At 42.3% G+C, this 26,989-nt stretch overlaps 2 protein-coding genes and 1 non-coding gene across 3 annotated transcripts; 1 reads left to right on the forward strand and 2 right to left on the reverse strand.

Annotated features, from left to right (window-relative positions):
• Positions 1-3,336: 3,336 nt before the first annotated feature.
• On the reverse strand, positions 3,337-10,272 carry RPL37 (ribosomal protein L37). Its single transcript, XM_030882034.2, has 4 exons — positions 10,143-10,272; positions 9,269-9,404; positions 8,941-9,025; positions 3,337-7,675 (listed from the first exon to the last, which is right to left on the reverse strand). Exons 1-4 carry the CDS (start codon positions 10,143-10,145, stop codon positions 7,606-7,608), a joined length of 294 nt encoding a protein of 97 aa, XP_030737894.1. The 5' UTR covers positions 10,146-10,272; the 3' UTR covers positions 3,337-7,605.
• On the reverse strand, positions 7,756-7,834 carry LOC115866529 (small nucleolar RNA SNORD72). Its single transcript, XR_004044682.1, has one exon. It is a non-coding gene; the product is annotated as a small nucleolar RNA SNORD72 (small nucleolar RNA).
• Positions 10,273-12,668: 2,396 nt separating the features above from the next.
• CARD6 (caspase recruitment domain family member 6) lies at positions 12,669-26,989 on the forward strand. Its single transcript, XM_070045086.1, is given in 12 exon segments — positions 12,669-12,698; positions 16,674-16,917; positions 17,197-17,247; positions 18,950-19,007; positions 19,009-19,094; positions 19,097-19,498; positions 21,388-21,392; positions 25,509-25,712; positions 25,935-26,100; positions 26,103-26,216; positions 26,264-26,800; positions 26,835-26,989. Coding segments are annotated over 12 exon segments (2,052 nt in total).

The following is a 26,989-nucleotide window of genomic DNA, read 5'->3' on the forward strand; positions in this document are numbered from 1 at the left end:
ACCCGGTAGGATAGCCACCAGCCACACGTAGCTGTTGAACATTTGAAATGCAACTAGTCTGAACTGAGATGTGTTGAAAGTATAAATATACACTATATTTTGAAGACTTAGTATGAAAAAATATATATATCTCAATTTTTATACTGATTACAAGATAAATAAGATACAAGATTACAATAAGATACAAGATTACAAGATAAATAATACTATGCTGGGCAAAACTTTAAATAAAATAATACTATTAAAATTAGCTTTACCTTTTTTACATTTTTAAATGAGGCTGTTAGAAAATTTACAACTACATATGTGGTTTGCATTTGTGGCTCGTGTTATATTTCTACTAGATGCTTGTCTAGCACATTTTATAGACATTTATATTGGCCAATTCAGCACAGATTTTACTCATACTGAATCTGACAAAGAGCTCTAAGCTGTATCAAAATGATTCTTGGTGATTCAGAAAGAGGCCTATGGTTTCTCCAGGACCAAGCTCCCACAGTATGGGGGCTTTCCCAATGCCAGGCCCCTGCAGTGTTGGTGGCTTCTCCAGTGCCAGGTTCCTGCCCTAGTTGTGCAGAGCGGGGGATACTCTTCGTTGTGGTGTGCGGGCTTCACATTGCAGTGGCTTCTCTTGTTGCAGAGAATGGGCTCTAGGCTCGAGGGCTCAGTAGCTGTGGCACACGGGCTTAGTTGCTCCGCGGCATGTGGGATCTTCCCAGACCAGGGATTGAACCTGTATCCCCTGCACTGGAATTCTTACCCACTGCGCCACTAGGGAAGTCCCATGTGATAGTCTTTAAATCTGCCTATAGTTCATCTACTTAGATTCGAAGAGTTGTCTCTGATGAATGTGAAATTTATTCAAAATTTAGAGCTGTTCAAAAATTTAAAACTTTGTAGTATATTCTCATAGGACTTTTTTGGGGGGGAGAGGGCAGGAATGAGGAAGGGGCAGATTTGCTCTGATCCCTATGACCGTAAAATAGCTTGCTATTACCTTTAATGAGTTAATCCAGTGCTAAAATTACATATGTTAATGTCTGTACTATATGATGTATGACTAGCACTGTGGTTCCACACCTAGGCCATAGATGAGTAAGTATTCTATTTAATAAAGACAAATTTTCTACAAAAGGAATCTTACATTGTACAATGTCTGTATTAATTAAATGCATTCCAATAACACTCACTATTGTCAGAATCCTTATTACCAGAAAAAGAAAATATATACCTTTCACCATCTCTCTGTGCCTTAGTTTGTTCCTCTCCAAAATAAAGGAGTTTTATTACATCATCTCAAGTCTCTTGCAAATTTAAAAGCACTGCGCCATGCTGTGCTACCTCAGAGATCTATGTTCCCAGAGGTTTCTCTCTCCAGTCATCCTAATTGAACAGTACTTCTGAGTCTTCCTGTCTCTCTCCTGCCTTGGGGAGCTGCTTCTCCTGAGGGCTGCTCCCCTGCAAAACAGGGACCATAAAGTTTCTGCTCTGACTATGCCCTCTCCACTCTTGAGGTGACTGAGCCATTTACTGACAAGCCATCCTTCCTCCCATTTGCCCAAGATGGTCGTGTTTCTGAAACAGAACTATTGGCCACCTGGTATTAATCCCATTTGCTTCTTCCTCAGCCACCTCTACCACTTGCCGTAACTTAAGGAAGATGGACCTTTCTCCAATACCCTGTTTTATCAGTTGTCTTTTTTACAAAAGACATTTCCCCTAAAGGCCTTAATTTCCTCCACATAACTCGAGTCCAAATCACTTTAAACATTTTTGAGGGCAAATCACACACTTTTTACATGTGTTAGATGTTTATTTGCAGAGCTATATAATGTAACACTATTAGATTAGGGCTCTGAATTCCCTGGTGGTCCAGTGGTTAGGACTTGGCGCTTTCACTGCAGTGGGCCCGAAGTACCAAATTAGACAGACAGATAGACACACACACACACACACTGGAAATGTATACAAGAAACTTTTTTTAATTGAAGTATAGTTGTTTTACAATGTTGAGCTAATTTTTGCTGTACAGCAAAGTGGTTCAGTTATACATATACATGCATTCTTTAATATTCTTTTCCATTATGGTTTATCAGAGGATATTGAATATAGTTCCCTGTGCTATACAGTAGGACCTGGTTGTTCATCCATTCTATAGTAGTTTACATCTGGTCACAGCCTTTAGAATCCTCAGCAAGATCAAGGACATAGAGGGGTCCAAGGGAAAGACTGGTAAAGAAATTTCTTTGAAGAGTTTTAAGTATTCAACTCAACCTTCTTGGAAAAGGGGGTTACTACCTTGTAGCTCTAAACCTAGGGAAGGGAACTTCAAAGGAACCACTCAGAGAGCTTTAAAATTTGCTTCCTGCAACTGTTTTGGTGGGGGGCCAGGAAAGTGCTGCTGCCTGAGATCTCCCTGCACTTAAGAACTTGTTCAGGCCAGGGAGGTGGGAATGTTTCCTGTGGACAAGATGTGGGCCACTCAGGAGAGAGGGACAGCATGGGATAATTTTGAATCCTGTCCGTAGGGCCCTCAGAGGTAGAGAAGACCTCAGGAGAAAGAGGTTGGATCCTAGGGGCTAGGAAGGAATCACAAAAGACTATTCTGAATTAAGATGGGAACTACAGGAGAGGTCATACAAATGCCCAAGAGAGGAAAAGTTTAATCATCTGCAGGGTCCAGACATTGTTTACCCACCCAACCAAGGAAGAACCAGCCCCCATCCCCCCACCTCTCCTTCCTCCTCCTGTCTACTCTTTAACCCCACTGAGGAGTGCAACTGCAGCTCACAAGCCCCAGAGAATGTATACAGGGAGAAGGCTGAGATCAGAGGGACCATGCCCCCTTCTCCACTGCTGGCTCCAACCCAAAGGAGGCCCAAGCTGGAAGATGTGAGATAAGGTTAAGTCAATTTTGAAGTCTGACTATAACAAAGGACTGGAAATTTTATTTGAAATAAAAAAATAACTTACTGAAATAAAACTTTTTACAACTAATCATGACTGGAGGATATTTTTTGTTATCTGTGAATAACCCAAAAAAAACAAGGGTCAGACCAAGTCTTCATCCTGGGGCACAGGACCGTATTTCCACTGTATAAAGATGAGGACACAAAAATAAGAACTGTGTTTTTACCGCAATCAACATACCATGCCTGTGGTAATCTACAAGCCACCTGCATACATGAGAACCATTTTTTTTTCACTGGTATTTTCTTTGAACAAGACATCCCTCTACCTTACCATACAAGGAAGCTTTTGCTTCAGATTCCATTCTTGGTTCCTGAGGTTGATAGCCTCTGCCCTGTGCTTCTCTTAGATTATGATCTGAACTACCTTTTGTTTTGAGGAAAAAAAAAAAACCAACAAAAGAATGAAATACAATCCATATGTAGTACGAATAAGAAAGAGAAAGCTCCTTATCATTTAACTTGGTAAAAGTTAGGGTTGGGATCTTAGTTCCCTGACCAAGGATTGAACCCGGGCCCTCAGCAGTGAAGAGTCCTAACCACTGGACCGCCACAGAATTCCCATAATTTAACTTGCTTAACCACCTTTCTAAAGGTTCCTCCACTCCCACTCTATCACACTCTTTATATCTTTGTCTTCACAGCACTTATCACTACCCGAAATTGCTTACCTGTTCTAGGTCTGTCAACCCCCAACACACACACACATGCTATTGAAATCTTTGTCAGACAAGGACCCTTGTCTGCCTTGTTTTCCACTTGTATCTCCTTGGCCTAGACCTGCTTCTGGCACATAGAGGTCACTAGATCTGGTTCATAAGTGGCACTGTATCAACAGAAATGAAAGGGAATCATAGAACATCTAGGTTCTTCCAGAAGTATATTTAATTTTAAACTCTCAGTTTTTCCTTGCCCAATCTCCCCTGAACCTCTAGCAAGTTGGCTTTGTTCTTGCTGCTCTATTGAAACAAAGTTTATGGAAGTAAACACTAACCTAAATTTTGCAAATCCTGGAAGGTTTTTTTAATTTTAAAATCTTTTCCTCCTTGGCTTCAGCCACATACAATACTTGGTTTCAACCCTATCCTACTTCCTGGGCTACTTCTGCAACCACTAGAGTCAACTGTCAACTTCAACCATGTCAGTTGTTGCTCCCACTGTATCTCTAACATTGCCTAGCACATAGTAGCATCATCATATGTATTATGTTGAACAAATTAATGAACCACTCTCTCCCCTCGTGTCTCCTATGGACATCTCCCCAAATCTTTCCTTGAGCCTCTCCAAATTGTCTTTTCTTTCTAAGTATCTGTATTTTCAAATGGTTTCAACCATTACTGAGTCAAGGATGGTTTACTGAAGTTCATCAGTCAAGAAACTGAGTCCTTAAAAAAAGAGAGAAAAAGAAAAAAGGAAGTCCTTTTTTTCTCATCATTTCCAAATGCCTACCAGGTCTCACCATCACCTCATACCTCCATTTAAATTACCTTCACCATTTTAACCCCTAAAATCAGTTCCCTTTCACAACTCTCTGTTCATTACTTCCAAATGCAGACCTCTAGCCCAGGCTTTACACTTCAACGGCCACCAGGCTTACTCACGTCTTCCCATGTACTTCCTCTTGGTATCGCACAGGCAACAAAACCTAACTCTAATTTTCCCCCTTGTTGCCTCCACCCTATATTCCCTCCCAGTGAATGCACCACCTCCTTGCCCCCTAGTCCAAAACATCCAAGACTCCTACCTCCAATATTTCTGAGGCCTACCGCACTAGACACAATGCTGTTTTTTAAGTTATTATTATTTTTTTATTCATTTTTGACTGCTCTGGGTCTCCGGTGCGGCTCGCGGGCTTAGTTGCAGTATGTGGGATCTTAGTTCCCTGACCAGGGATTGAACCCAGTCCCCCTGAATTGAGAGCATGGAGTCTTAACGACTCGACCACCAGGGAAGTCCCGCTATATTTTTATACATGTGATCTCATGGAAGCCTCACACAGCCTGATACAGAAGAGGGGGCTTGGAAGCTACTCCCTTTGATTCAAGTTTTACATGTTCTCAGTAGAGACATCCCCCCTACAGCCAGCCCCACTGCTACCTTAGTCCACAACCTCACGATTTTCAGACTATTTAAGAACCTGTTGCCTGCTTTTCCAGCTTCAAAACGTATCACATCCATACCATCACCTCCCATCACCATATTAATCTTGCTAATGATAACTAATCATGCCATTGTGTGTGCTTAAAACCTTCCAATGATTTATCATTGCTCCAAGCTAAAGTCCAAACTCCTTAGTATAATACTCAAGACCTTCCACATCTGATCCTCACCCCTCTAGATTCTTACCAACCCCCTCACCTTCTCTAGACCTGACAAACCACAGTATCTGTGATTGAAAGGCCAAGTAAACACACAAAACATTAAGACATGTTCCTGGGTCTCACTTCAGATACCCTTTGGTGACACCCATCTGGTCCTGAGTATCCTCTGCCCAAGAAACACAAATTCCTTAGTTGTGGCATTGGCCCTAGGCATCTTTTGTCAGATTGAGGCCCACTGTCCAAACCAACTCTGACCCTCAGGACATGAGATACGTCAGATGTGAACTTCCTGCAAACTAGTATTCAATGAACTGAATCCACCTGATTGCATTCTATACTGAATGTGTTAACCCAGCTCCGTCTCCCTCCCACTGCTGCTCCCTGAGCCTTAAAATTAATTTTACCTGTGATTGGAGCAGCCTCAATTGGTCTGTGAGCCACCTACGATCTATGGAGATACTTACCATTGCATCAGACAATCTCCCACTGAAACCCAACCTGTCTGTCAACGGTCACAGGCACTGGCAAACAAGAGATAAGCTCCCCTTACCCTCAAATACACAGGCCTTTCTTAATGCATCACTGCCCACCTCTCTCACAACCCCTTTGTGCCAATTGTTTTCTGGCCCAGGATTTAGAAATTCCACGTCTTCAGGTCAGTGCCCATTCACCTCAAGGCCTAATATTTATTCCATCCTGGGCATTACCTATCTTAATGGGCCTCTCCATCACTCAGGAGTCAACCATTAGTTAACACTGGAAGATTTCAGAAAGATCTTAACACCAAGTTAGATTATTTCAGTACTCTGAAGCCAAAATATATTAAAACCACTATTTTTGTAGGTCAAAAGCAATTTCATAAACTTGAACCTACTATACCAACTTTAGGCCGCAGCCACTGTAGAAGCACCTTCACTCACTGAACTCGGAAGCCCATAATGTTAAGACCTCCAGCTTACAACTGCGGCACAGGCACAGCAGTAAAATCACATGTCAGCTGGATCCAGGAACCATGCTCTCAATTATGCATCCCTAAAGTACAGAGTACCGAGTCATTATGTTGAGTCTCACATATTGGGAGGAAGCCCAATGTAGATTTAGATCAGCAGTGGCTTCTGTAGAAGTTAAATGTAAGCTAAGACCTGAAGGATGAGTTAGGAAAAAAGCGGGAGGAAAGGAATTAGCTAGAATTTTGGGAATGCATTCTAAAGGTAAGATTGTTGAGGCAGTGATGATCATGAAGACCCCTTCAAGGTCAGGTTAAGGACGTTATACTTAATACAATGGGAAGCTAAAAGGTAGGAGAGCACAGCTTGGCCACACTGCTATTTTATGCCAGTTGTTCCAACACTTATGCTGTTTAATTAATGTTCTACTCTCTCATTCAGCAGTCCAACAAAGTCAGCCTTGTCTTCACTTCAAATGGCAGTAACACTAGAACTGGGAAAGCAAGGCAAAAAAATTCAGAGCACCGAAAATCAATGATCACCCAGCTAAGGGTTAAAATAATTCCAGGGATCTATTTATCATTGCCTTTAGCCTACAAATATAAGTTTATACTTGGCCTTCCTTTACATTCTACTCAATCCACCGTATTTGCCCGTGGCCCTACAAACTTTCTTCCATATTTTGTTGTTGACTCACACTGAGCAGGTTGCTTTGGTTTTTCACTTAGCTGACCACCTTAAATGGCATGCACAGCCTATAACCTAGGTGCCAAGCAACAGTTAAGATCACCTTTCCAAAAATCTGAAAAAGTGTATGTATAGCTGCATCACTTTGCTATACACCAGAAACTAACGCAATATTGTAAACCAACTATACTCCAGTAAACATTTTAAGAAAAAAGAAAAAAATCACCTTTCTAAAATAGAGTTCATTTAACTCCTAACCTTCACGTTCTCACCGGTACTCCAAAGCCTATCGTAACGACTGATAACCACTCCCCAAAGACCATAGATGTTCCTAAAAGAAATGAAGTTATGCTCTTTCACTCACTCTAACATTTTAAATATCCATGTGTTGTACTAAGAATTGTACCATGTAAATTCACTATATTCTTCACATCATATGCCAGTGTTGTCTGCTTGAAGGAATCCTGGAATTCTGCTTGTTCCTTGTCCTCTTAAGCAGTATCACAACCCAGTTCAAAAGTTACTGTTCCAAAACAGCCACTTAACAAGTAAATCTGATTTTAAGCTGTCCCATTCACAAACCTATACAAATCATCGATACAAGCCTATTAAAAATACCTTAGCACACCAGACAGTTTTTCAGAGCCAGAACATTTATTGCGTGACTAATAATTGAAATCCTTAAGATGAACTGGATGCTGCAACAGCTGCCCTCTTGGGTTTGGGTGTTGTTCCTTCACGGAATCCATGCCTGCACCGTTAAAAACAAGAACAGTTACTTCAGCAATGCAAATGCATACATTTTAATTTTTGCTATAACAGATTTTTATGAGCTTATCTCAGTTAAATCTGAAATCAATATTGAATTCATATGTTCAGACATTTATTTTTACAACATCACTGATAAGCTGCAGTATTTACTTCCTTCTGCTTCAAGGTAGTCATTTCAGGAACACAGATAACTTTAATTGGAAAAAAAAAAGAAAAAAGGGCAACATATTTGGTTGTACTGATCACTGGGCCAGTATTTCCCCACCACTTAAGATTCCCAAGGCATTTGTGAAAACGAGTTCTTAAATTACGAGCCAGAGATCCTACTTTCCTTTAGCCAAGGAAAAACAATGTGTTTAATGGTAGACATTTTCTCAACTGCTTAACTACTCTATAACGTAACTCATTTAATATTAACACCTACTTGAAGTGTACCGTTATCCCTCTTTTGAGGGACAGACAGGTTAAAGTTGGCTTCACTTCATGCTCTTAACTCTTACATTGAACTAGCAGACCACTGAATCCTAAGCCCATACTACTGTATAATAGTCTTACACATTATGAAGCGCAAAGCGCACAGAAAGGTCACTTTAGCAAATGAACACAAGCACATCTAAGGGTGTTGTGTTTACAAACCCCCAAACTGTCTTCAGGTTTTTTAAAATTTGAAAACCTGGAATTCAGCAGTAGGTCAGAAATTCTGCTAAATATCCTACACTGCACAGGACAACCGCCCTCCCCAACAAAGAAATCACCTCAGCTGAGACCTTACGTGGGTTAACCCCTCAAAAGCTACCACTAAAATGCAGTTTGTTTAGTCTAGATGGGGGCTGAAATTAAAACTCTAAGGCCTGTCTTTAAGTAATACAAGACTATAAAATTTCTTTCTACACAAACGCAATAGCAACTGACAGTTTTCTATAGCACACTTGCCCAAAGCCACAAAACCCCAAAGTCTCCTTTATGCACGATTATCTTGACAAATTTTGGTAGGAAAGTGAAATGTAGGTATGCTAACAAATGTCATCACATTTTCTGGAGTCTAGCTCCAACTAAGCCCCAGCATGTATAGTTCATACTACTGTTTACTGAAATATTCACAAGATCTAAACTAACTGATCTGAAGTTTATGGTGGCAGAAGAAAAAAATCCCTTGCTAACACCTCATCCCACCAACCAGGGCATTTGAGAGGATAATTATGCAAGCTCACAGAACCAACTACAACTGAAACATAAAAACTGTACCTGAATCTGCGGTATACAATTTTTAGGTGCCTCATTCGACCAGTCCCGGTGGTATTTCGTCTTTTAGCTTTAGCACTCCAGTTATCTAAAACACACATTCAGGTGAAGGTTGTAAACGATTTTCCCCACACACCTTGTAAGCTCTGTCGGTCAATATACTTAAAAATGCCCACCTTGGGTTTTAACCCCACTTCATTGCTATACAGATGCCCCATTCTGCTAGGGGCCACCAAATGCTCAGTCATGCCCCACTGAGGTACAAAACAAACACGGGAGAATTCTCAACGCCATGATACACTCTATCAGAGTTTAGTAAACATGCACTTACACTTCCTCTTCCTCTTGGCAGGGTAGCCACATTTACCACAGGTCGACTTCTGAAGGTGGTAGGCCTTAGAGCCACAGCGGCGGCACAACGTGTGCGTCTTATTCCGACGCTTTCCAAACGAGGACGTTCCCTTCGTCTACAAGTTAAGGGAACAGACGATTCTTCAATCTAGCAATTTCTACACACGTTCTTACGTTTTCAGTTAAAGAAACTATTGATAAGATTTCATGACAACCACAAGGTCTCAAACTGTGGGAGTCTGACTTTTCTTTTTGTTTAAAATGTGGTGTATTTATTTTATTTACATGTTTTCAAGTCGACTGCAATGTATTAACAATTCAAATGCTATAAACATAGCAGAGTCTGACTTTCCTTAAATGCTAAATCAGAGACCTCTATCGGAATTTCACGTCATCTAATGCCCCCTGCAAGAGCTGCTGTGTTTTGAAATCCGCTATATTATTAAAAAAAAAAAGATATAATGCAAAAGACGAGATAACGTGGTTTTCCTACCACCCCTACTCCAAAATCTAAGAGCTCCCGCCCAGAGACCACCGCCAACGATTCCTTGGCGTACAGAGCCACTCTCAAACTATGCTTCTTCTGTCCTTTCCCATAGGCAGACAGGGCTGTGCGGGCTCCCCAAAAGTCAGACAGAAGCAAGGTGCCTAGAGCAGCTGCAGCTCCACGACTGCAGGCCCCGCACTCCCAGACAGATAGGGGCCATTCTGCCTCTCGAGGGCCACCGCAAGTCCCTTTCCTGCCCACCAGCTCCCCTTATCGGAAACCTTGCCGGGCCCCCACGGATAGCAAGGAACGCGGCGCAGGGCGCTAGGATGGAAGCCGATTCCGACAGCCCTTGCAAACAACTCACCATCTCGCTTCTGCCACCGAGGCCAAAGAGAGCTAATTCGAAGGCACTTCCGCTATATCGCGCTCAGAAGCTTCCGCCCAGGAAAGTACTTCCGGCGGCACGCGGTGCACCGCTCTCAAGCGTCCGTTGCTGCAGCGTGGGTGGAGTCGAGAGGAGGATCCCGAGCCAGGCGGGGCCAATAGAAGGTTCAGAGGGGCGGGGCTCACAGTTTTCTGGGTCCGGGGTGGGCGTCTGTGTAGCGTTCGGATTGGGACTGGGGTTCTTCGCCAGGTTCTTCCGCAGTCCCGCCGGAAGCTTTCGGCTGACGCTGGTCATCGCTGAGAGGTTGATAGGAGGACGGAGCTGGGCTCAGGATATGAAGAGAAAGGCAAATAATGTTTTTTCTAACTACAGTACTTTAGAGGCAAAGGATTTGATCCCCAATCTTGTTATGCCAAGGAATCAGACGTGGAACTTGTTAAATAGTTTCCTGAACTCTATCGTGAGGAAATGTGGTTCAGCATCTTTGGATGGGGCTTGGACATCTGTACTTCATTCAAAACACTATAGTGTTGGGCTTCCCTGGTGGCGCAGTGGTTGAGAGTCCGCCTGCCGGTGCAGGGAACACGGGTTTGTGCCCCGGTCCAGGAAGATCCCACAAGCCGAGATCATTTCTATCCAGATGCCAGGTTTAGGTCGGCAGGAATGACTTCTGAAACAGATGATCTTGTTACAGAGTCCAAGTTCACTCTTGCTCGCCGCACGACAGGCCAATAAACTGGGAGACGAGGTGTTGAGGCAAAGAATACGACTTTATTTGGAAAGCTGGCGGACTGAAAAGATGGTGGACTAGGGTCCCCAAAAAACCATCTTAGCGGGGTCTGGATGCCAGTTTCTTTCATAGAATCAGAGAGGGAAGTAAAGTAAAAAGGCAGAATAGAGAGGGAGATGCGGGGAGGAAGTAAAGTGAAAAGGATAAACATCTTCTGGAATGACCAGCCTCCGGGAGGGGATGGTTAATTTCTTCTTTCTTGCAGCCATTCACAGGTGGGTAGGGTTCCCTGAGGCAGTCCATTATGTATGATTATAATAACAAAAGCTACGAAAAGTAAATGCTAAAGTCAAAGAAACAGATCCAACAGGGAGTCAAAATTGGGTCTTCCCTGTTGCAATCTCTGCTGTTACTTACGGTGTTTTGCCTTTTGACAGAGAATGATAGAGAGTTCATAAATCTTGCATCTGTTATTCTGATATAGTTCAGGTCTCTTGACTTGACCTGCCTTCTTTTCCTACAATAGGTGAAATTAGTGCTGACTTTTCTCTTTAAAAAAAAATCACATAATTTAAATTCCTAGCTGCAAACAAAATTTTTACACCTGTTTCACTGTATTTGATGTGAGGGATATATTTTCTTTTTTTATTTTTTATTTTTTGCGGCATACGGGCCTCGCACTGTTGTGGCCTCTGCCGTTGCGCAGCACAGGCTCCAGACGCGCAGGCTCAGCGGCCATGGCTCACGGGCCCAGCCACTCCACGGCATGTGGGATCTTCCCGGACCGGTGCATGAACCCGTGTCCCCTGCATCGGCAGGCGGACTCTCAACCACTGCGCCACCAGGGAAACCCAGAGGGATGTATTTTCAAATCTTCATCTCCTGGCCACACTTCCCCCAGCTCACTTCTGAAACCGTGTAACTCAGATTGGGACTCGAACCCAGCCAAAACCCAGATTGGGACTTGAACCCGCGGTGTTTTAACTGAGATCACACACCTGGTCTCAGGATTTAGACCCACGGTCTTTTCTTGATGTCTCATCACAGAAAGAATCCAGTGAGCGACAAAGTGATAGGTAAGAAGTTGATATATTTAGAGAGAAACACACTCCACAGAGTGTGAGCCATATCAGAAGGCGAGAAAGGCACCAGGGTATGGGGTTGTCAGGTTTTTTAGGGGTGGGTAGTTTCATAGGCTAATGAGTAGGAGGAGTATTCCAGCTATTTGGGGGAAGGGGTGGGGATTTCTAGGAATTGGGCCTACTTTTTTTAAAATAAATATGTATTTATTTTTGGCTGCTTTGGTCGTTGCCGTGTGCGGGCTTTCTCTAGTTGCGACGAGCGGGGGCTACTCTTCGTTGCGGTGCGCGGCCTTCTCACTGCGGTGGCTTCTCTTGTGGAGCACAGGCTCTAGGTGCACGGGCTTCAGTAGTTGCAGCACACGCGCTCCGTAGTTGTGGCTCACGGGCTCTAGAGCGCAGGCTCAGTAGTTGTGGCTCACGGGGTTAGTTGCTCCGCGGCATGTGAATCTTCCCGGACCAGGACTCAGACCTGTGTCTTCTGCATTGGCAGGCAGATTCTTAACCACTGTGCCACCAGGGAAGCCCAGGCCTACTTTTTGACCTTTATGGTTGGCCTTGGAACTGTCATGGCGCCTATGGGTGTGTCATTTAGCTTGCAGATGTGTTACAATGAGCATATACTGAGACTCAAGGTCTAGTGGAATTAGACTAGTCTACCATCTTGGACCTATTTGGTTCTAATTAATTTACGTCATGTCCTCGGGCTATGTTATTCTTTTAAAGGTTTTGCCCTGCCCCCTTCCTGTTCACTTCCATTTGCATTCAAAGTGTGTGCGATGCAGATTTCCTGTTACCAAGGAACTGAATTTAAACTTCCTCCCCTAAATTTACATTTTACTGTGAAATATGCAACTTCAAATAAACACTTTTCTTCCCATCAGCTTTGAGATCTCCTGGAGCAGGTTCTTGTGGGAGAGGAGGGTATTTATGGGGAGCAGTGGGGAGGAGATGGGGTTTGAGAAGCTGGTTATTAGAATACCTTACCAACCAAGTTGAATTAAAAAAAAAGATTGGCAAACCTACTAACATTGCCAATCAAACTGTTAGTATTAGGTGGGATACATCTCTTGAAACCCATACCTTTGTGACACATTTTAAAACTCTCAACCTAAAGTTAATTTTTAATGTCATATATGGATTCTCATATTCTTTTTCAACCTTAGGGACGCCAGAATTTAATAAATCATTTTCCTTTGTTATGCTCAGCATTGGTCCATGCATGGCCTGCTTTCACTTACACGTTTAACTATTTACCTTTAATAATTTAATAAACACCTATAAACTCATTCCCAGATGATATCCTATGTCTAACTCCATGATTTCCCTGTCCTCCAATCCCATCCCATCCCTAGCCTCCCCTAACCAAGGTAGCCATCCTTCTGAAGCCCATTTCCGTACTTCTCATTTTATATAATTATACCGATTCCATGTGTATTCCTAAAATGTGTGTGTATGTGTCTGTATTTACATTATTTTGAGCTTTTCGAAAAGGTTGTCATGCAACATATAATATTTGGGGACTTAAAATTTCCCCTTAATATTGTTATGATTTATTTATGTATACTGTGGGTCACTGAAGTTCATTCTTTTTCAATGCTGTATATTACATTATATGAGATACCACAGTTTACTCATCCAGTCCTGTTGATAGTTATTTAGATTGTTTACAGGTTCTTGTGAACTATAACTGAAAATAAAAACCAACTAGATAGTTTTTTTGTTTTTTTTTTGTTTTGTTTTGCGGTACGCGGGCCTCTCACTGCTGTGGCCTCTCCCGTTGCGGAGCACAGGCTCCGGACGTGCAGGCTCAGCGGCCATGGCTCACGGGCCCAGCCGCTCCGCAGCATGTGGGATCCTCCCGGACCGGGGCACGAACCCATGTCCCCTGCATCGGCAGACGGACTCTCAACCACTGCGCCACCAGGGAAGCCCCCAACTAGATAGTTTTAAAAAAATTAAAGTCAGCTAACAAGACAAAAAATGTAAACTATTAAAATAAATAGAAATATTTAAAGTAGAAGGTATGAATACCACTGTAATCATATCACCAGAGATACCAGTGTTACAATTGGAGTATCTCTTTCCTGGCTGTTTTCTTTTAAATATAATGTATATGTATATACACATATTGTATACATACACTATGCACATATTAACTTTTTAAATAAAAATGGGATCTATAACTTGCCATTTTCCATAATATATCATGGGTATCACTACTTGTCAATATGTGTAGATTTATGTCATCCTTTTTTTTCTTTTTTTTTTTTGTGGTATATGGGATGAGGGCAGACGGTTTTGTAGCTTTTGTACTTTTATTTATTTATCTATTTAAAGGCTTTATTGAATTTGTTACAATACTGCTTCTCTTTTATGTTTTGGTTTTTTGGCCGTGAGTCATGTGGGGTCTTAGCTCCCTGACCAGGGATCGAACTCGCACCCCCTGCATCGGAAGGCAAAGTCTTAACCACTGGACTGCGAGGGAAGTCCCTACTTCATCACTTTTAACTTCATTTTGGTATTGCATTGGAACTGAGCAGAACTCTGCACCCCACTCCCACCCCACCCCAAGCACAAAGGCTCCTTCATGTCTCCTGCCTCTTGTTTATAGAAAAGCTGAAGTCTCCCAGGCCTCCCTGAGTCACAAAACAGCAAGCTCAAGCCATTAATGATTAGGACAATAGAGTCACAGACTCCGTGTCTGATGCACATTGCTGAGTTGTTTTACAGATACTATAACTGCCACCAGAGGGGACAAGCTAATTGCATGATGACTAGATTGTAGCCATGACATAAGCTGCTCTAACTTGAGCAGTACTGAATCTATGGCTAGTACAATTCCAAGAACTGGCCTTAAGAGAATGGGATTAACACTATTGCTCATAATAATCTATATCTTGGTGGGCATCAAAATAATTGTAGCTTGTTCTGCCTGCATATGTAAGTGGGCAACTAAAATTGTCAGCAAAGAGATGCTGCAAACCCGTGCTGACATCTTCCACTCTAAGAATACGGTGCCCTTTGTCAGAATGAAGAAGTTACAGAAGACAGACCTTGGCCCATGATCCCGTAGAAATGGAATGATGTTCTGACACGTGGGGATTTGTAAGCAGCTTTTGTCAGGAGAAAGCTTTTTGCAGGAAAGACCTCTTTCCAGGAGGCCCCTTTTGCCTTGTCACTAACCTGAAACCAGGCACCCCCATGCTCTACTCATCTCCAGCCCTAGCATGCCTTTCAAATCTTGATCATACAATATGTTGCCTAATCTGTTGGTTCTTTCTATAGATCAAAGAAGCTGAAATGAAGAATAAGTCATTAACAGATGACCAGATCTCTTCCCTAGCTTCCCCTTCAGTAATCTTGCAAACAAACTGTGTGAACAAGATAGCATCTAAAGAAAAATCACAGGAAGTTGACAAGCCTGCATACAAGTCTGCACACAGTGGGGGATGGCGACTCCCACCCCCTATCTCAATGATTGAGATTACTTCCCTTTTTCCCCATAAAAACTTTCATGGCCAAGCATAAGTTTCAGAGGTGGATTTTGGGGACACTGAGTCCACCATCTCCCCAGATTGCCAGCATTCTGATTAAAAGCAACTTTCCTAACAACATCTCTCTCTCTCTCCCCCCCCCCCCCGTCTCTCTCTCTCTCTCTCGTATTTTTTTTTTAACCTTTATTTATTTACTTATTTTTGGCTGTGTTGGGTCTTCATTGCTGTGCACGGGCTTTCTCTAGTTGCAGTGAGCAGGGGCTACTTTTCGTTGCAGTGCACGGGCTTCTCATTGCAGTGGCTTCTCTTGTTGTGGAGCATGGGATCTAGGCGCACAGGCTTCAGCAGTTGTGGCACGTGGGCTCAGTAGTTGTGGCTCGTGGGCTCTAGAGCGCAGGCTCAGTAGTTGTGGCGCACGGGCATGTGGTATCTTCCCGGACCAGGGATCGAACCTGTGTCTCCTGCATTGGCAGGCAGATTCTTAACCACTGTGCAGCCAGGGAAGTCCCTCAAGTATTGATTTTTTGAGTGGTGAACAGCCAGACCTGATTAGGTAACACCATTGTTGATGTATCAACATTTGTTCCATAAACCCCCAATTTGTGGATATTTGAGTTATTTTCAATTTTCTGCTGTTATAAAAATGTTGTAATGCAGATTCTTGCACATACATCTTTGGGCATTTGTCTGATTATTTCCATAAGGTAATTTCCTATTCAGTGCAGTGGGATTGCTGCACTGAATGGTATGAATTTTGATTTTTATCTGTCACATTTATTTATTTATTGCTGCATATTGACAGATTTCTCTCCAAAACGGTTAATCAATTCACATTCTTATTATCGCAGATAGAGCCCAGAGTAGAGAATACCTAGTCCAATCTGAAGTTCAAGAGAGGCTTCTCAGAGGAGTTGACTCAGAGGAGTTCTCAGGGGCTAAGTCATATGAAACTGAGTCAAGTCGTCAAAAAACGATAAATAACCTACAGGGAGCCAGGGTCCATGGGGGCTGAGGGCTGGGTTCCCCCTCCGCTTTGGCTTGTTTCTATCCACCCTCTCCAACACTAGGCATCATTGACATAGTTAATCTTTGCCAAATAGAATTACTCTGTGCCTTAAAAAAAACAAAACAAAAACAAAAAAACTCCCCCAAAACTTGTATTTATGCATTGGAACTATTTCATAGTTCATTTCCTACTCTGCAGAAAACAGGAACATTGGCTACTGGGAGTGTTCCCTCAGAAATCATAGAAAAAGAATGAGAAAAGTTACTTGAACTCCTCCAACAAGATCCTGATTGTATCTTAGATACATTAACCTCTCAGAGGCTAATTTCTGAGGAAGAGTATGAGATTCTGGAGAATATTACAGATCCCATGAAGAAAAGTTGGAAGCTATTAATTTTGGTACAGAAAAAGGGAGAAGTGAGCGGTCAGCTTTTTGTCAACTGTTTACTTAGTACTTTTTTTTAAAAAAAATATTTATTTATTTTTGGCTGTGTTGGGTCTTCGTTTCTGTGCGAGGGCTTTCTCTAGTTGCGGCAAGTGGGGGCCACTCTTCATTGCAGTGTGCGGGCCTCTCACTATTGCAGCTTCTCTTGTTGCGGAGCACAGGCTCCAGATGCGCAGGCTCAGTAGTTGTGGCTCACGGGCTCTTCCCAGACCAGGGCTCGAACCCATGTCCCCTGCATTGGCAGGCAGATTCTCAACCACTGCGCCACCAGGGAAGCCCTACTTAGTACTTTTTCAGAGTCAGCTACCATTTGGGACTTAAATCACGGTAAGTTAAATTTCTACACTTTTTTGGGCTGAGAGGGAGGAGGCAGATTTCCTGAAAAAAAGAAAATTTTTACCTTTTATTTTCATTCGTCATTCTCCTGGAGATAATTTTCACTGAGATATGATAAAAGGGAAAAGTGTCCAAGATTTAAAACGCAGGGAATGATGTATCTTATTGTTTTAAGGGATTTATAATTTTTTGTTCAAACTCAATCCAAAAGCTGCAATTGTTTTTGTTTTTTTTAAAATATTTATTTATTTTATTTGGTTGTACTGGGTCTTAGTTGTGGCAGGTGGGCTCCTTAGTTGTGGCATGCTAACTCTTAGGTGCAGCATGAATGTGGGATTTAGTTCCCTGACCAGGGATCAAACCTGGGCCCCCTGCATTGGGAGCATGGAGTCTTACATGCTGCACCACCAGGGAATGTCCCCAAAACCTGCACTTGTTTTAGTGGTAGTATAAACTTATTATTCTGGCAGTGACATTCTGAAATACTCATAGTTGGAAAGAGACTACTGTTAGTGACACATCAGGATTTCCTTATGAAGTAAGTGAATTCATGGGTATTAACAACCTCAAGACCAAAAGCTGCATCTTTCACTTAGTATAGCCATTTTGAAAATATAGGAAAAATAATTTTTAACACACATATGTAGTAGATTAGCAACTTCATTTTTTTTTTTTAATTTATTTTTGGCTGTGTTGGGTCTTCGTTGCTGCGCATTGGTTTTCTCTAGTTGCGTCGAGCGGGGGTTATTCTTCATTGCGGTGCGTGGGCTTCTCACTGCAGTGGCTTCTCTTGTTGAGGAGCAGAGGCTCTATACGTGCGGGCTTCAGTAGTTGTGGCTCACAGGCTCTAGAGCGCAGGCTCAGTAGTTGTGGCGCACGGACTTAGTTGCTCTGCGGCATGTGGGATCTCCCCGGACCAGGGATCAAACCTGTGTCCCCTGTATTAGCAGGCGGATTCTTAACCACTGCACCACCAGGAAAGTCCACAACTTCGTTTTCTCTGTGAGAAGAATGCCAGCAGAACTTTAGTTTTCTGGAGCAAATCAAATTCTAATTTTTCAACGTTCAAAGATAATTAGTGGCAAATGAGGGCACACTTCTTCCAGAATGAATTGTTTAGCAGTTTTGTAAATTACTACCAGAGACAGGTGTAGCTCCTTTTCTAAAAAATAGTGAATATTATTTTAAGAGATGTTAGACAGGCAGAGGCTCAGATAAAAAGATTAATGTTAATGGTCTCTAATGTAGTATAGGACCCGTATGCTTAGAGAAATAGGTCTTGTTATTTCCAGGACTTATTCCAAATCAGAGCTATTTGCTTCTTGATTAGAAATTATTAGGATCAGATTTCATTAGCAATGGCCTTATGTAGTCTGAGCTGGTTTGGGGTCACAGTAAATCCACAAGTAAACACAGGATTCAAGTTTTCTATTTCACTTATTTACCCTTTGAGTTTGCTGTGAAAGACTCGAACTTTTGAGCAAGGCAGGAGTGTGATCTGATATTTTTCAGTGGGAGGAAGTTCTGACAGTTGAGCCGTTGCCGTTTATGTAGCAGGTGGTAGGTATTCCTGTTATACAGTGAAATAAAGGAGATGATGCTTTGAGGTCATGGAAAGTCAAGTTATTATATAACATCTGTTAATTTCAAAAAAAGAAAATAAAAATCCCCCAACCTTTCCTATTCCTTCCAGAACTTTTAAAACATGAGTATATAGAGCCACCGCAACCTGTGGGGGTAAGCAGGGAAGGTATTTTTTATTCCTGGAGAGAAAGAGCCTGAGAATCCTGAGATCACCATGTCCTACAAAGAGAAAGAACACTTGGATTTGGAAACAAGTCTTTCACGGACAAGAAGGCTGGTTATCGGGAAACTGCTTGGTCCTCAAGGGAAAATGAAAAGGAATACAACACACCAAAATTCACATCTCTGCAATTGGTTGAGAATGTTGAATGTGAATTTCCAGCAACTATTGAGTATTTACAGGATGAACAGAGATATGAGGAGCCAGATGATTCTTTACGCTTAGGAAAAGAGGAATATCTAGAATCTGTTGGGTACTCTGAAGATGCAGACACCCCCGTGGAAGAGGATGCTTATGATGACCCAGAGTGCATTATCTATGACAGCAAAGAGGACTCTTTGTATTCTGAAACCATGGAGTTCTCTGATGAAGAACAGAATTATGAGGATTCAGAAACTGGCATGTCATTGGAGGAGGAAGAGGAGAAAAGTATGGAAGGTATGGGAATGATGTGTGTATAGTTACTTAGGCAACAACTTATTTTCAGGTTGCCATGACATAATGGGGAGAGGGGCTGAGGAAAGGCACCAGATGGCAGCAGAAAAGCAGCTATACAAAAATTTCTTGGACCTCTCTAACTTGGAATTTCCTCAGAGGTGAGTGTTGACTGGGAGGAAAACCCAGGACCTAGGAACAGCAGACAGTATAAGCTAAAGTAAATATTGACTATCAACTTAAAGGTTTCTGCAGTCACCTCCATCATACATAGAACCACTAATTTTAGCTGTTACCTTCTGTTCTCAGATTAAGCCTTTTTAATCATTTTAGCTCCTTTGTGACCAATGGAATATGGGGGTTATGAACCTGACTATTGAAGTGGGCACAGGAGAGGAATTTGTGATAAATGGATAAAATCCCAAAATAAAGCTTGTCTTGATCCAGTCCAAATATTGCCATTTTGATGAGGAAGTCTTGAATATTTCTCAATGAAAATTCAAAATATGAGAAATGCTTAATTTGGAGAGATATTGTCTGGGAAAATAAACATCACCAAGTTCTGAGTACAGAAGGGGAAGGTAAATACCAACTCACATTCAGTCCAAATCCTGGGAATTCATAATCCAGTTATGGGTCAGAAAAGAGTAATTTCCTTCTCAGCACACCTTGACATAGTTACTAGGGCTGCTGTAACAAAATAGCACCACAAACTTGGTAGCTTAAACAATAACAATTGAAACGTATTGTCCTACAGTTTGGAGGCTGGAAGTCTGAAATCAAGGTGACTCTAGGGTTGGTTCCTTTGGAAAGCTGTAAAGAAGAATCTGTTCCTAGCTTCTGGTAGTTTTCTGGAAATCTTTGGGCTTCTTTGGCTTGTAGAAGCATCCCCTCCACCCTCGCCCCCCTCACCCTACCCCCACAATCTGCATTCATCTTCACATGGTTGTCTTCCTGGGTTCATGTCTCTATGTTCAAATTTCCCCTTTTTATAAGAATACCAGTCATACTAGGTTAGGGCTCACCATAATGACCTCATCTTAACTAATTACATCTACCATGTGACCCCATTTCCAAATACCATTACATTCTGAGGTACTGGGGCTTAGGATTTCAACATACGAATTTGAGGGGTACATAATTCAACCCATAACACAGCTCTTGTCCCACCCCCATACCTTCCCAATATGTAGTTGCTTTTAGACCTCATTCTTAATTTTTTAAATATATTACAGTTGTTGCATAGGGTTGAATTAATTAGTCATTGCATACTACCCTCATTATTCTGCAAAAAGCCCCTTTTGTTCATCTATTTCATTTTTTTCTCTATTTCCCATTCACCTTCCTCCATAGGTAATTCTTTTTTCTTTTTTGCGATACGCAGGCCTCTCACTGTTGTGGCCTCTCCCGTTGCGGAGCACAGACTCCAGACGCGCAGGCTCAGCGGCCATGGCTCATGGGCCCAGCCGCTCCGCGGCACATGGGATCCTCCTGGACTAGGGCACGAACCGTGTCCCCTGCATCGGCAGGCGGACTCTCAACCACTGCGCCACCAGGGAAGCCCCCATAGGTAACATTCTAATATTATGTGTTTCTTGCATGATATTGTTTTGTTTTACATGATTTTTCTGTATCATTTATTTATCACAATAATAGTATCTCAACGTAGCATCTCAAAATTAGGGTCACTTAAAACCATAAGAGTGTGTAATTGTTCATGTGTCTATAGTTGGCAGAGCAGTTCTTCTGGTCTTCGCTGGGTTTACTCCTATATCTGTGGTCAGCTGGCATAGGCTCATCTCTCATCTAGCAAGCTAGTCTGGGCTTGTTCTCAAACTCTGCGAGGCACATTCTTATGGTGAGGGAGAGTAGTCAGACAGAGACAGAGAGAGACAGAGTAGTGAAGGCATTTTTAGGCTTAGGCTCAGAACTATCACGCCATCTGTATGATAGGTTTCCTAGGGCTGCCACGAAACGGTGGCTTAGAACAATGGGAAATATATTGTTTCACAGATATGGAGGCCAGAAGACTGAAACCGAGGTGTTGGTAGGGTCATACTCTCTCTGAAGACACTAGGGAAGCAGCTGTTCCAGCCCTCTCTCGCAGCTTCTGGTAGCCTGAGGTGTTCTTTGGCTTGTAGACCATCTTCTTGGTGCATGTCTCTGTTTTCAAATTTCCTCTTTTTATAAGGACACTGATCAGATTGCATTAGGGCCCACCCTAATGATCTCATTTTAGCTTGATGACCTCTGTAAAGACCTTATCCACAAGTAAGACCACATTCTGAAGTACTGGGAACATCAACATATCTCTTTGGGGGGGATACAATTCAACCCATAACGCATACATACAATTCTGCCACACCCTGTTGGCAAAAGCAAGTCACAAAGCTAATTCGAATTCAAGGGTTGGGGAAAAATAGACTCCACCTCTTGTGAAGTAGTATTGCAAAAAGTATGGATGCCAGAAAGCCATTAATTGGGGCTATTTTTGCAATCAATTTAACACCTTTAAGAAAATAGGTCAAGAAAAATCTCAGTAATAATGTAGTTATGACCTGCAATATAGTTCTAATGGTTACCAATCCACTGTAGTTGACTGGAGGCATGTGGCTATCCTCTCTCTCTTTCCTCCGTAATATTTGTCTATGCAGCTGGGAACCGGGGGTGGGTGGTGGGGGTGGTGGTGGCGGGGAATCCAAATGCATCTGAGTCAAAGGACAAGGATCTTCACGCTTTTTGTCATGTTAAATTTTATGCCCCTCAGGCCCATCATTGTGTCTCAAGTCAAAGTCTCAGGAAGACTTAAGGCGTTGCCTGTGTGCTCTGCAATGTATAAGGTCAACTTGTATATAGACTATATCAATCAACTCCCTTCCCTTCTAGCTTATACTAGTTGGGGTCAGTCGATGGTAGGAACCCATATATTTACCATTTCCTCTGCCCTTTCTTCTTCCTGAAGACCCAGGTTTTAATTTGTTATTTCCTGTTATCCTGAAGAATTTTATTTATTTTTTGTTTATTGAAACGTCTTTATTTTGCCTTCAATCCAGAATATTTTTGCTGTAATGAATTTCAGATTGGAGATTTTTTGCCTTCAGTGTTTTATGGATGTCATTCCTGTCATTTGGCTTGCATTGTTTCTGATGCTAAGTCTTGTCATTTTATCGTTGTTCCCCCTTAAGTGTTGTGTTACTTTTCTTCTGGTTGATTTCAAAATTTTTTTTCTTAAAATTTTTTTCTGCGGTTAACTCTGACATCCTTGTAAGGTCGGATCTTAACAAACGGCACCACGAAACAGAGGAAAGCTTCAGGTGAGCTTTATTAGGGAGAGCTCTCAGGCGAGGTTCACTGGTCCGAGAGAAAGGGGGCCAGAGAAGTCGCGCCCGGGCGAGTGGGCAAGATTTTATAGGGGAGGAAGGGAAAGGGGTGTGGTGAATCTGGGAGGGCACGGGGTATTCCTTATTTGGTGGTCTTTTCGGGTATCCTGGGGGACCGTTAGTCCCGCCCCTCGAAAGGCGGGAAGGCTGGGCTGGTTTCAAAATCCCCAGGTCAGTTCCTGGAACTGGGTGGTCCGGAATGTCTCCAGGGCAGTTTCTGGAACTGGGTGGTCCGGAGAATTTCGTTCTGATGCAACCTGTGAATCTGATTGTGTTCCCCTGCCTCGGGCCAGTTGGCCTTACAATGCTTAGGTGTGCTTTTCTTTGTTTTCATCTTCCGTAGGGTTTGTGAATCTATAAATTTGGAATTTTTTTTCCAAATTTGGAAAATTCTCAGCTGTTATTTATCCAAATATTTTTCTGTCCCACTTGCTCCCTCCTCTCTTTTTGAGACTCCAAGTACATGTATGTTAGAGTTTCTGATATCTTTCCTGAGGTTCCTGAGGCTCCATTCATTTTTTTTTTTAAATTTTCTCTTTATTCTTTAGATTGGGTCATTTCTACTGCTATATCTTTAAGTACACTGAATTTTTCTTCAGTCATTTCCAATCTCCTTTTCAATCCATCTACTGATTTTTGGAAAAATTCATGTATTGTCACTTTTAATTCTAGAATTTCAATTTTTAAATGCTTTTTTTTTTCCCCTGAGAATTGCTATTTAATCATTCATTATGGGTTTATTTTATTGTACATTCTTGAAAATAGTTAAGAGAGCTGCTTTAAAATTCTTATATGCTAAATCCAACATCTGGGTCATCCTGGAGTGGGTCTCCATTGATCAAGTGTGCGTTACATTTCCTGTTTCTTCCTATGTCTCGTAACTTTGGATTTTGTCCTATGCATTGTGTATGATCAGTTATAGAGACTCTCGATTGTGAAATTCTCCAAAGTATCTTGGGTTTTTTTCGTTGGTTTAGTTCTCAATTAACCTGACTGGACTCAAATTCAAAACTCAGTCTCCTTTCAGTGGGTGGCAGCTAAAATCTCTGATCTTTTTTTTTTGCCTCACATGGGCTATTTTCATGAATTTTTAATTTACATAAATGGTATTGGGTTCTAGACATTATTGCTTCTTAATTTTTCATCCATCTCTATGCTTATTAGGTATATCCCTGTACTGCTCCACAGTAGCCTGCTATTACCTTGTCAACGTTAGGCATCTGGCATGGGCTGTGTGAGTACTGATTTCTGTGCTGAGGAAGCAGAGGATGGTTGTCCAAAGGAAAAGCAGGGGATAGGCAAGAGCAGAAATTAAATGCTTTCTGCAACCCATCTTCTCAGTGCCTCCTCTGGGAATCCTTCATGCTGGCCTTAACTCCTCCCTCACCTTTTTACTTTTTATCCATCATATATATCAGTTCAAGCAACTTTCAGACCATCCAAGGATTTCTTAGAGTTACTTTGTTAATTCTTTTTTTTTAAATTTTATTTATTTTTTTGGCTGTATTGGGTCTTTGTTGCTGTGCGTGGGCTTTGTCTAGTTGCAGCCAGCGGGGACTTCTCTCCGTTGCAGTGCGCAGGCTTCTCATTGTGGTGGCTTCTCTTGTTTGCGGAGCACGGGCTCTAGGCACGCAGGCTCAGTAGCTGTGGCGCACGGGCTTAGTTGCTCCGCGGCAGGTGGGATCTTCCTGGACCAGGGCTCGAACCTGTGTTCCTTGCATTGGCAGGAGGATTCTTAACCACTGCGCCACCAGGGAATCCTTACTTTTGTTAATTCTTGAAATCCATACTTTCTCTCACTTCTACTGTTTCTTCTAGGCTATTTTTATAGGGGATCCAAGAATCTTATGCTAATTTGCTATCCATCAGGAGCAGAAAATGCTCTCTGATTTTCTTTCTCTACTAAGCACTGTCTCCGTATTCCCAAGAAGTGGCTAGAAGATAAATTAGAAAACGACATCAGGAGAAATTAGGTACAACATGTAAATTCTGAGAAAAGTTCAGTGATAACAAAATGTTCCATTTCTCCAAACTTTAGCAGGAGTTAACATTTAAGAAATAAGTTGGTATCAACCTAGAGAATTCCTCATACATGTGTGTAATGAAGCTTTAACAGGGTTTTTCATTGCTGCATACAAACATTAGCCAAAAAAATTGGAAAACCTAAATGATCACCAGTAGACAATTGTTAAATAAATAATGGTTCTTCCAAACCATGAAGTACAACGGATTAGCTAAAATGAATTAAGTTGGTGTCTATATATACTTACTTGGAAGAATTTGCAAGGAATACCACTGAGTAAAAAGTTTTATACCGAAGAAGAATCATTCAGTATAATATCATTTATAAAATAAAATAGCATCCATTAAACCAAACTCTGTATTTCTACATATGCAAACATACTTATGTACTTGCATAGAAAAAGGATGGGAAGGAAACATACCATACTATATTGACATATCTCTTAGAAGGAAATAGAATTGACAGAGCAATGAAAGAGAACTTTACTTGTATTGTTTCATCTTTTTTTTTCCAATGAAAATGTCAATAACTTATTTAATTTAAAAAGTCATTGAAGGAAGCTTAGATGCTGAACACGACATTCCCTGACTATCTTATTTCCTACGGAAAGCAAAAACTGTTTAAAGATGTCCTGTCCTGTTTAAACCCGGATACAAACAGAAAGCTTCTGCCAGATTTCGTTAAACAATTCTTCTTAGACTGAGGATGTAGGTGGGTGACTGAGACTCCAGGTGACTTAGCCTGGAACTTCCTGATGAAAGTTCAAGCACTGGATATGACAGTCAGAGATTCAGTCCTCAGACACAGGTTCTGGGTGAAGATAGCAAAGGGGGCTTTTTTTTTTTTTTTTTTGCGGTACGCGGGCCTGTCACTGTTGTGGCCTCTCCCGTTGCGGAGCACAGGCTCCGGACGCGCAGGCTCAGCGGCCATGGCTCACGGGCCCAGCCGCTCCACGGCATGTGGGATCTTCCCAGACCGGGGCATGAACCCGTGTCCCCTGCATCGGCAGGCGGACTCTCAACCACTGCGCCACCAGGGAAGCCCCAGCAAAGGGGAATTTTTGACTGGAGTAGAGAATTTGGAAATTAGACAAACAGAAACCATTAATTCCCTTCATGTCCTTTGTGCCTCTGTGCTGTATTCAGATAGCTCTTTGCAACGTGAAGTCATGTCAAACACGTATCAGTGCCAGTTTGCCCTTCCTTGCTACTGCCAGATGCAGAAAAGCACAAAAGCATTTTAATGCTGGGGGCCATTAAGGACATTGTGAAGGAGCAGTCAACGCAGTCTTCAGGAAGGCCTACAGGGGATACAGAAAATTTCTGACTCTCATGAAGATGCCTGTCATCTCTTTTGTGCGTCTAGGATACTGTAGCTTCTCCAAGTCCAGAAACCTCAACACACTGCTCAGCCCTGCCCACCTGAAATCACACAAACTCTTTCTCCATCAGGATTTGCCTGTTCTGGTGCTTCCCCAGCAGATCTCTGATGGCCTGGTTGAGGTAACATGGAGTTTTCCTGATAGTGGTGGTCTAAAGGAAAACCCCAGTTTTTTCCAGAAAGCTGTTGCTGTGGCCAACCTTCGTGGGGATCTAGAAAGTTTTTGGACACAGTTTGGTTTCTTGATGGAAGTTTCCTCTGCTGTGTTTTTTTTCATTGACTGCCTAGGTGAGAAGGAATGGGACTTGCTAATGTTTTTAGGAGAAGCTGCCACTGAAAGATGCTACTTTGTCCTCAGTCCACGGGCCAGGGGGAATGAGGAGGCTCAGATTTCCCAGAGGATCCTGAAGTTGAAGCCATCACAGCTGCTGTTTTGGGAGGAGGAGGAAGCTGGAGAGACAGGGAGGAACATGGAGGGTCTTCAAGCTGCCCTGAAAGAAGTGATGTCCTCTTCACTCAGATGTATGTCTGTGGAGGACATTGCACCCCTGGCCAGGGAGTTGGGGATACAGACAGACCACGACTTTGAGAACATGCAGGGGATTCAAGTTTCCCCTACTGAAAACTTGGCTGGAACAGCTGAAGATGAGGGACCACAAAGACACAGTCAGCCAAAAAACTCATCTCAAAGCCCCGCTTAGATGTCAGTAA

The sequence above is a fragment of the Globicephala melas genome, chromosome 3 (genome assembly GCF_963455315.2).
Source record: "Globicephala melas chromosome 3, mGloMel1.2, whole genome shotgun sequence".
NCBI classification, from domain to species: domain Eukaryota; kingdom Metazoa; phylum Chordata; class Mammalia; order Artiodactyla; family Delphinidae; genus Globicephala; species Globicephala melas.

Excerpts from the sequence above, each read along its gene's own strand:
- RPL37 (XM_030882034.2), bottom strand. Across the intron at positions 9,026-9,268 it reads TGCCAAGAGGAAGAGGAAGT|ATAACTGGAGTGCTAAAGCT; the intron begins GTAAGTGCATGT and ends TGTGTGTTTTAG. Across the intron at positions 7,676-8,940 it reads ATTGTATACCGCAGATTCAG|GCATGGATTCCGTGAAGGAA; the intron begins GTACAGTTTTTA and ends TTAACGGTGCAG.